Source organism: Abramis brama (assembly GCF_963993115.1).
Source record: "Abramis brama genome assembly, chromosome: 7".
In the NCBI taxonomy this organism is placed as follows: Eukaryota; Metazoa; Chordata; class Actinopteri; order Cypriniformes; family Leuciscidae; genus Abramis; species Abramis brama.
In genome coordinates, this window is record NC_139969.1 from 43126401 (window position 1) to 43137039 (window position 10639).

The 10639-nt window shown below is 37.3% G+C and overlaps 1 protein-coding gene across 4 annotated transcripts; it reads left to right on the forward strand.

The window, feature by feature from the left end:
* Window positions 1-214: 214 nt before the first annotated feature.
* On the forward strand, window positions 215-4287 carry LOC311087334 (pentraxin fusion protein-like). Of its 4 annotated transcripts, XM_084120671.1 has the most exons (9): window positions 215-462; window positions 653-699; window positions 1509-1573; window positions 1754-2036; window positions 2317-2450; window positions 2529-2561; window positions 3315-3594; window positions 3774-3910; window positions 4007-4287. In XM_084120671.1, exons 3-9 carry the CDS (start codon window positions 1510-1512, stop codon window positions 4009-4011), a joined length of 936 nt encoding a protein of 311 aa, XP_083976797.1. In that variant the 5' UTR covers window positions 215-462; window positions 653-699; window position 1509; the 3' UTR covers window positions 4012-4287. The 4 variants fall into 4 exon arrangements, with proteins under 4 accessions (XP_083976797.1, XP_083976799.1, XP_083976798.1 ...); XM_084120673.1 differs by lacking the exons at window positions 1509-1573; window positions 2529-2561 and having other exon boundaries at window positions 432-462; XM_084120672.1 differs by lacking the exons at window positions 215-462; window positions 653-699 and having other exon boundaries at window positions 783-1573.
* Window positions 4288-10639: the final 6352 nt, after the last annotated feature.

Below are 10639 nucleotides of genomic sequence, written 5' to 3' on the forward strand. Positions count from 1 at the left end.
CACATGAGTCAGATTTGTTGAACTGTCACTGCAAAACTCTACACACAAATCCCTTCATTTCTCATTGCTTAGACCATGTTGTCATTTAGAAAGCACTAGCATTCAATATTGTTCACTCAAGTCAGCACAGCTTCAGCTCAGCTCAAACAATCGAGAAAAACTGTAATTCCCCCCCCCATTATATATATATAATTCCTTTCCTTTGTGAAAACATAGAGAGGGTTTGACTATAGAGAATCATGATGTGATCATCTCTGTTTAACCAAGACTAATATTGTAGGAGGACATGTGAAGGTTAGGTACAGCTTCTTAAAATGAAGACTCTTTTGTAATGGAGCCATTTGATGTTTATTTTACAGATATCAGATTAATTTATTTGGTTGGGAGGGCCTTAATTCAATAATAAATAGAGCATCATTTCTGAGCTCAATATTATTCAACTAGACCATTTTCAGACTGCTGGTTCGTATCAATATTCATATCTATGTTTAATGGCACGTTTTTGGTTTGAAATGTTTTGACGGCATAATATTTCTCATGGATAATATATTGGATAAAAAATAAATATCTAAATATAGCAATTGTTTATAAAAAAATATTAATAATGCTATTTGTTGTTTATTTAAAAACTTAATATTTTGTTTAAAAGTAGATAACTGCTGAATCGTGAAGGTCTTCTGTGAGGTTGACGGATTCCAGGTGAGTTGAAGGTTTATGCACTCTCTACACTGGGATAACATTATAATTGGAATCCATTAGTTTTCTTATTATTATTTTTCCATAATGGGAATCAATGTCAGCCATATGAACTGTAATTAGGAAAATTATGAAATATGGCACACTTGTAGTGATGGTAAAGAAAAGCAAAAAATTGTTAAAAATGTTACATTCAAACGGTTGTAATTTTTTAACCATTTGATCTAGAAAAATAAAACGTAATACATCTGATGCTGATCACATTAACCATCTTACATCAAGACTCCACCAATTACAGTAGCGGCAATTTTGAAAAGTACAGTATTCAGTTTTTTCACCACTCCTTCAAATTTTGTCCAAAATCTGATAAGATGATGTTTGGACCGAGCCGCACAGAAATGACTGAACAGTTTTTTTTTAAATGTATATTTGTTCAAAAGTGTACTCAACGAGGTCGACCCAAAATTGGTTCAGAGGCTGTCTCTCGGCCGAACTTTGATAAATCGAAATGAAAACTGGTACGTTTAACCGGAACCACGATCTGAAAACGAATCTGAGGAATCTGAAAGGAGGAAGTTAATTATTATACAGCGATGATTTAAGCACAACAAAATAACAATACAGCTCCAAAAGAAAGAAGAAGAAAGTTTTAGTTAACTATAATAACACTGTAAAGTTTACTAAATTGTCTTAATATCATGGGCGTAGAAGATGAAATACATTAAAAATAGAGCAAACTCAACAAAGCAGCAGGAGAAATTGAAAATGATTCCTTCATATGCTGATATGAGATGTGTTATGTCTTATATCAGGATGGCCATGCGTGTGATTTTGTTTCTAACACTTTTTACTGGGATATGCGTCGCTGATTCCCAAGGTACGTTTAGAATAATACTAGTAAAAATCTCTAACCATTGTGTATTATATTTTGATCAGATTGATTTATTAAAATTATACCCTGATATATGGTAATTGAAAATGTGTTTTATTTATATTTATTTGTCATGCTTTGAACCTGTCTTATCCTTTTTTTTTAATTTCATATCATCTTGAACAGGGAATCTAGCTCTTAATGGCATGGCTGTGCAGTCCTCCTTAGGCCACCCACAGGGAGATGCTCAACATGCAGTCGATGGAAACAGAGACTCAGATTACAAGAGGGAGTCATGCACTTTCACTAAAACTGAGTTTAATCCATGGTGGAGAGTTGACCTTGGAAATGTCTACACTGTAAGCAACGTTACCATCACTAATCGTGGAGACTGTTGCAAAGAGCGGCTTAGAGGAGCTCAGATTCGTATTGGGAACAATCTGGACAACAACGGAAACAACAATGAGGTGTAAGAAATGTTTCAGTTGTTCTATCATCTTCCCATGTTTATGCAATATTGTAGATCTTCCACAAACCATCCACTCATCGAGCCACAGCCATGGAGATGTACTTTACTTCAACATTTTATTCAGATTGTGATTAACATTGGTAAATTTAGACCAATGTTTCTTGTAGCAGTGCTTTACAAAACCATTTGATTTCAATACAGCTGAATTGAATTTGTTAGACGTGTGAATTGTGTTGTGTAGCTTCTGGTTTTCATTTTAACACTGTTCATGTATTCGCAGGGTTGCAACTCTTATCACTGCTCCTAATGGCACACAAACATTTTCATTTGAGTCTGTTAATGGCCGATATGTCAACATTTTTTTACCTGGGAATGATGAAATCCTCACTCTGTGTGAAGTCGAGGTGTTTGCAGGTAAGGGACAGAGAGACGACTGGGATAGAATTTATGTACTTATTAATGTGTGTGTAACTGTTATTATTTTGTTAACAGTAAGTGACACACCATCGTACATTTGTGGTCCAAGTGAGTGTTCTTCATTACTTTCAATGTTGTTGGTAACGCATGTATAATATTCTTCTTGATTTTTGTTAACCAATAAGGGATAATATCAAGACGGTTGTTATAGCAAAATAAACCCTGACTGGATGATCAGGACTCCAGCTTATTATTACATGGCTAAATTAAAGCATTAATTAGTTTAAATAAAAAGTATGTATTATTAATTATACACGCCTGCACACATATATATTTAGACGCCCATACCTAAAGACTAAACGCGCAATACACTTGTGCACGCCGTCAGCTAGATCTAGATTGTAGTAGATAGTAAAATAGATAGTAAAAGATAGTTCTAGATCTGCTGTAAAGCCAAAACAATCTCTGTTACTTCAATTTCCTAGTATCATTGTAAAGCTGCTTTGAAACAATCTATATTGTGGTTAAGTGCTATACCGGTAAATGAAAGTGACATTGATTTGTGATGAAATTCTTGCCTTTATTATCTTTATTAACTGTCATTCGGTCAACAAGACGAACACTACAGTACTCTTAATGCTAAAAATACTTCAATGCAATCTTGGTATTTGAATATAATCAATATCTGTAACTATATGAAACGAGAGAGAGTGGGTTCGCCGTTTGATACAAGAAACTATTCCAGAGAGCCGTGTAATAATAATTTGGATTACATATCTTAGCATTATTTTGCCCATTTATATTGAGAATATATTAAGTCAAAATAAAAAAAGTTATTGATTAATATTTTATGTTAAACAGGGAATCTTGCTCTTGGAGCCACAGCTGTCCAGTCTTCCATATACAGTGGAGCAGGAGCTCAAAGGGCTGTCGATGGCAACAGCAATCCACTGTACAGTCTTGGGTCATGCAGTCATACTAATGCGGACAGAGACCCCTGGTGGAGAGTTGACTTGGGGATAGTCTACAAGGTAACCAGGGTTAGCATCACTAATCTTGCAGATGCTCCTGCAACGAGGATAAATGGTGCTCAGATCCGTATCGGCAACAGCCTGGAAAATAATGGCAACAATAATGAGCTGTAAGTATTGTCTCTCTCTTAATACTTTCACAAATGGTTTGAAAATGAGTAAATAAGATAACATTACTTTGAATAAATCCTTTTAATTCAAACTTGTCTTTGACTGAAGTATATTTAATATGCTTCATGCCGTTTTGATACGCCCCTCTCTATTTCTCTGTGTGTCTGTGTCTTCACAGGGCTGCAACTGTTGTGTCCATCCCAAATGGAGAGACAAAAACATTTGAGTTTAAGCCTATTAAGGGGCGATATGTCAACATTATTATACCTGGGCGCAATGAATATCTCCATATGTGTGAGGTTGAGGTGTTTTCAGGTGAGCAATAAAAGGAGAGAGACATGATGTGTAGACATGTACTATTTATATTATGTATATTTTGCCTTAATAATTGTTTTCTGATTTCATTGGCAGATTAAGTGGAATGAGAGGATGTTATGCCACAGTCCACTGATCCTGCACGCAAAATACCAAACTTCGTTTTTTCCTGAGCAATACTAATATTGCACTTTTTTCATTGTTTTCATTTTACCTATGCAAATTTTATCCTTAAGATAAAAGATAAGTTTCAGTGCACATTCAGTAAAGGTTTGAAATGGTTTTTAAAATGAGCCTGAATCTTAACCCCAGTTTGATCCAAATAAATCTTTGTTTATCTCTCTGTTTTCTACATCAATAAATTACTACAGCATTGCATGTTGTATTGTTTGTTTCTGGATCAAAAAAAAGAGAGGCTTATTTGGATATTTACAATGAGGAGGTAATAAAGTAAAGAATTACAATTTACACCAAAAAAAAGAAAGAAAATGAAAACCAAGGAGAGTACGAGGATTTCAACCTTCTGTCCCAGAATCAACAACACAACCACCAATTCCACCAATATTAACTTTTAATTTTCTGTTATAATGGGTAAAAAAGGCACAAAGGCAACAATAACTAAACTAGAAATATAAAAAATAATAATAATGAAAATAGCAACAATAGCTTTAGGGGAGAGCATGGCCAAAATAAACAAAACAAAAAACGAACTAACCCAGAAATCTCTCTAAATTTAAGACCGGGTCTCAAGACAGCACTCCTGACTGCGCTCACATGTACCAAGAGGGTGTGGGTCCTGCAGGCATTTTCAGTCAGCGAAACATGCCTGGAATTTGGACCGGCTGACTCACACAAAATCCTGAGACCCTGACCCAGATATGTGCCCAAAGTTCTCACTACCCCCTTCCTAGACCAGGTGGTGAACTTGCAAGCGCCACCCATGGAGGAGCCAGACCCAGAGACCCAGACCTTGCGTTGCAGTGTCTTGTTCATGCACTGCACATTTACGTGGACCACACACAGAGCTTCAGAAGTTCTGAACAGATCTTCGTTTGCTTTGGAGATCAGCAGAAGGGAATAGCTGTCTCCAAACAGAGGTTGGCCACTGGATAGTGGATGCCATTATCTTGGCGTATCAGTCCCAAGGTGTGCCGTGTCCCCTTGAGGTGAGGGCTCACTCTACAAGGAGTGTTCCTCCTGAGTGTTCACTTCCCCCAGGGTCAGTCCATATCAGTGGCGGATTTAGCAAATTGGGGCCCAAGGGCACTGGTATGTAAGGGATTTGTTCGAGATTGCTGGGAATCGTATTTAGTTTAATATTTGTGTAAATAATGTTATTTTTTTTATTTAATCCATGTTGATTATATGAAAAGTGAACAGCATGAGTAAGATAGGATCATAAGATGCGCAATATATATATCTATACAGCGCAAGGTTTATGCGCATGCTCTAAGTCTTCTCTGTTTTTATTGTATCTCTGTGGCAGAATTACAGCACCACATACTGGAATTGTCAGTCAGCAGTCAATAAAGCTGACTTTATTCCAGCCTTTGCATCTCATTCTACTCTTAGTATCCTGGGCTTGACTGAGACCTGGATTCGTCCAGATGACTTAGCAACCCCTGCTGCTCTCTCTAACAACTTCTCTTTCTCTCACTCTCCTCGCCAGTCTGGCTACAGGGCTTCTCATTTCTAACAATTGGAAATACTCAACTCTCTCTTCTCTATGCAACAACAACTCGTTTGGATATCATGCAATTACACTTACAACTCCCAGTAAGATCCATATTGTAGTCATATATCGCCCCCAGGCCAACTGGGAAGCTTTGTAGAGGAGCTGGATGTGCTGCTGTCCTCTTTCCCTGAGGACGGCACCCCACTTGTAGTCTTTGGTGATTTCAACATTCATCTAGAGAAGCCGTATGCAACAGACTTCACCTCTCTCCTAGCCTCTTTCGATCTCAAACGACTCATCACCACAGGTACTCACAAATCAGGCAACCAACTGGACCTGGTTTACACACGCAACTGCATCACAGACAACAACTTCCTACCCCTGCACCACCAACCCCCCCACCAGTCACTTTCAGACGAAACCTGCGCTCATTTTCTCCCTCCCATCTTTCCTCTGTCGTGTCATCTTCTCTTCCCCCACCCTCACAATTCTCATCTCTGGATGTGAATACCGCAACGGATACCTTATGCTCCACTCTAACCTCTTCTCTAGACAATATCTGCCCTCTCTCCTCCAGGCCAGCATGCGCTACTCCCCCTAACCCTTGGTTATCTGAGGTGCTTCATAAACACTGATTTGTTGTATTTTGCTCAGGCTAAATGTCCCAAAAAACCTGGTTGGGTGATAAAGACCTGACTGTAAACCTCTGAACACCACAGTACTTTTCACATCAAAGTACATTTGTAGGAGGAAAAAGTACGAGTAAAGTATTATTATTCAGTCTAAATTTCACTTGAGTAAAGTACAAATCCCGTAAAATAATATTAAAGTAGGCTACAGTAATCAAGTATTTCACACTGCTTAACTCACACTGGACTCGTGCTTCTAATGTTGGGTTAAATATCAAATCAAATCAATTTTATTTATAGAGCACATTTAAAATCAACCTTGGCTGGCCAAAGTGCTGTACAGTAAGATAAGAAAAGCAAACAAAAAAAGACAAAACCATACAAGTTATGGTACATTAAACGCATTAGAGAAAAAATGTGTTTTCAGCAAAGATTTGAATTCAGCTAGTGTGGAGGCTGATTTAACATGTAGTGGTAGGGCGTTCCACAGCTTAGGGCCGACTACTGCAAAAGCCCGATCACCTCTTCGTTTTAGGCGAGATCGTGGAACAGCCAAGAGATGATGATCTCTTGATTTGAGTGATCTGGATGGATTATGAGTGATAATTAAGTCGGAAAGGTATTTGGGGGCCTGGGGCCTGTTCTTCGTACGTTGCTTATTACATCCGAGATCAAATGACACATCCGAGATGATATCATCGTGCGAATCATGATCTGGCTAACTCGGTTCTTCGAACACACTTGCCGGATATGATTAGTATCACTGGATTGAGTTATCTGAGATAATTGCGCGTTCATGCGCTGGTTTAAAAGGGGATATGTATCGATAGTAGAAACATTGATCAGCAACGCTGCTATTGGCTGTTCAGCGTGGCCAAAGAGCGCGCACAGTTTTTAACCTCAGCAGAGCAAGATAGTCGAAGTTTATTCGGAATTTTAATGTTTAATCAAAACGCCAGGGAACACCTCAAAGTCTGCAAAAGCCAGGAGAGAGGGCTGGCAAAAAGCAGACAATTTAAATCCGTTAGAAGTGGCCATGTTACATGTTTTTATCACTTATTAGCCTATATTTTTGTATTTTAATAATTGCATAATTACTTTGTTCATTGTAATGTCAGTCACCACACTAGAACATGGGAGCAAATAAAAGTGAAGAACAAAAATATTCTACATAATGGTAATTTTTAGTTATATTATAGTCTCTTCTCTTCTATAAAAGGCACTGTTAAATAAATGGTGTTCTGTTTATAAAAGCAACCAAGAAAAAGGCTGAGAAAAAAAGAAAGAAAAGATCTTAGTAGCCTACACTGTAAAATATTTTTTGCTGCATTAAATTAAGGCCGTATAGACATAGTCATTTCAACTGTTAAATCTTGAGTAATGATGAATTGCTTTGACTTGAGAAAGTGAAAACTGATAAACTTATGTTAATGTAAAAATATTTTGCCAGTTATTGATCACATTTTTCCCCAGTGTAGTTCATTGTAATGACATTGTGTTTTCCTCTTTTGTGTACTTTTACATAATACACCAACACTTGTATCTGTTCCCAAGAAAGTGGCTGAAATATGTGCAGTAAGTGGACATTTTTTAACTTTCCAAAGGAAAGAAAGTATAAGACTTTGTAATGTCCATTTGTTTCCATTGCACTGGACAGTGAATAAACCCTCTCAGATAACTGTCATATGGAGGAACTAGCCTACCTGCAACTGCATAAATAACTTTACTTAATTTATACTTGTATGCTTTATGGCTGCAATATAAGTTGCAGGATTCCACATCTACAGAAAGGCCTACAGAAGAGTCTGCACACACAGAGGAGACATAGGCCTACAGGTGGGCAGTGTAGACAACTTTTCCTTTTTATTTGTTGAATGAGGCATGTGTCTATATCTCTTGTTGCAGGCACTTGACCACTGGCTTTTCTTTACAAAGAACAATTGAAATAAAACTCAAGGAACTAAGCATATTTATATTTTATTAAACATTTAATGAAAAGTGTTTTTTTGGCAATGTTGTGTAATATGGCACATGCAACAATGTCACAGGCCCTGTCAGGTGTGCAACCCTCAGACTTTTCAGACACTGAAATCTTCCCTTTAGTTAGCCAAAGTTCATTTCATTGTGTGTCCTTGTCCTGGCTAGAGCTGCACTGTAACTGGTTTGGGTCAGGGAATGGGGTCATAAAACACCTGTCTGCAGGCAGGAACATGTCATAATCACCTATGAAAAAATGCAGTTCTGTTAGGATCAGCATAAGTGTATGTAATACAGTGAGCTTGATATTTAATTGTGGAACTTTTCTTACCACTTTCAAATAATGTGCATAAATGTGAATCTCTGAAAATTCTTAAGTCATGCACAGATCCTGGCCATTTTGCTTTCACATCTGTGATATGGAAGATTTTAGTCAACTGCCTTTTTTTTATTTGATATAATATTAATAATCTGGAATATTAAGAATCCCAATAGTAACTGGGCTGCACATTTACATTGTGAATCCCCTTTCTGTTCACATAATCCCCTTCATTGAGGCCTTGATGGCAGTCTATGGTCTAGCCTATAGTCTATGGTACCAATCACGTTAGTGAAGCCTGAGTGACACATAGCCTACTGTAATCGGCATGGTCATGATTGCATGATCTTCATAAAAAATTATGCAAGCCTAAAAAAAAAAAAACCTGCTTTAAAAAAAACTGCTTTACAACATTGGGTCTTCAGTGGCTTGGAAATGCCACAAAAAAACCTAAAACTGTTTTTTAAACCTAAAAGCGCCAGGAAAACTCCGAATGACACGACAGACAGCACTTTCCATCAAGTTCTCCGCATCTCCAATAGTGTAAAGGAAAGAGCCACTCGCAAATAATCTTAGGGTACAGTTTGTGCTGTAGTTAAAGCCCGACTCTGACAAGTCGAAAATAAATGTGCGTTTCCAACAATTTAATAATGTAAACGACAATCTCACGAGTCACGAGAAAAAATATATATCTCAGAAAGTGCACTATCGCGCTGCGCTGGACTTCCCGTATCAGCTCCACTTATAAAGCCGCGATCTAATCCTGTTAATATGAAATAAGCGGCTCCCGAGCAGGTTTAAGCTTGCGCACCTGTTGCTATGACAGCAAGTCCAGGATAAGCTTCGAAGAACCAAACAATCCAAGATCATGCCAAATCGTCAACAATCAAATCCAGCTAACTGAGTTAGCGACGTACGAAGAACGAGCCCCTGGTTGTTAAGAGATTTGTAGACAAACAATAAAATTTTAAAATCAATTCTGTATCGGACTGGTAACCAATTCAGAGAACGTAGGATTGGGGTGATGTGATCTTGTTATCGGCTGCCAGTGAGCAGACGGGCAGCCGCGTTTTGGACCATCTGAAGACGAGAGATAGAAGTGAGAGGTAACCCAACATATAGTGAGTTGCAGTAGTCAAGTCGTGTTGAAATAAAATATATATATATATATATGAAATAAAATATATGAAATATATATATATATATGAAAGCATATTGAATCATCTGAATCCCCGCTTGAAGCAAGCATCGGACTGATGATATATCTGATATTTTCTTGTATTTAGTTTATTGTTGTTTGTACTTTTGTTGAACTGTTATTGTTCTGAACAGAACTGAAAGATGGCCTTAATCAGCAGCGAGTGTTGCTCTGCTGCCCTCTTGTGTTCACAATCATTCAGCTCCAATACTTCCATCATGTGTCCAGATTTAAAGTAATTAGCTGATGAGAAAAGCATTGTTTTACCTGGAGAGATGCAAGAAAAGAAAGCCAGAAAAGCTTTGGTTAAAGGCATCAGATGACAGGCGATCTGAAGAGGAGTGTGTATGATGGAGAATTATATCAAATTATATATTTGAGAACTCTGGTCAATTTTAACATTGAGCTCTTTTTTTTGTACATTTGGAGTGCTGTCAATACAGGGTGCAAATTTTAAAAAGAGGATAACACGGTGTAGGCAACACAGATTTTTGTCGTTGTTCTCTGTATTGACAGCACTCCAAATTTACAAAAAATGAGCTCAATGTTAAAATTGACCGGAGTTCTCCTTTAAATAATGCACAGATAATCATGAAGAACTAGACCATTCATTAATGACTACTGCATCTGCTGCTAATAAACATTATATATGATTAATAGATTAATGTCATCATGTATTAATTCCTTAATAACATAGTATTAATTAATACTGTAAATTATTGTGTTAAGGGTCAAAGCCATGTATTTCAACTTCCAGTTATGTTTTAATTAATCATTAGCATAAAGTTCATCTCTGTGAAAAAGAAAGCCTGTAATACTCAAAATAGTTTGTTTGTTTGTTTGTCTTTATGTGTGTGTGTGTGTGTGTGTGTGTGTGTGTGTGTGTCTGTGTGTTTGTGTGTTTGTGTGTGTTTGTTGTCATGTTGGGAGA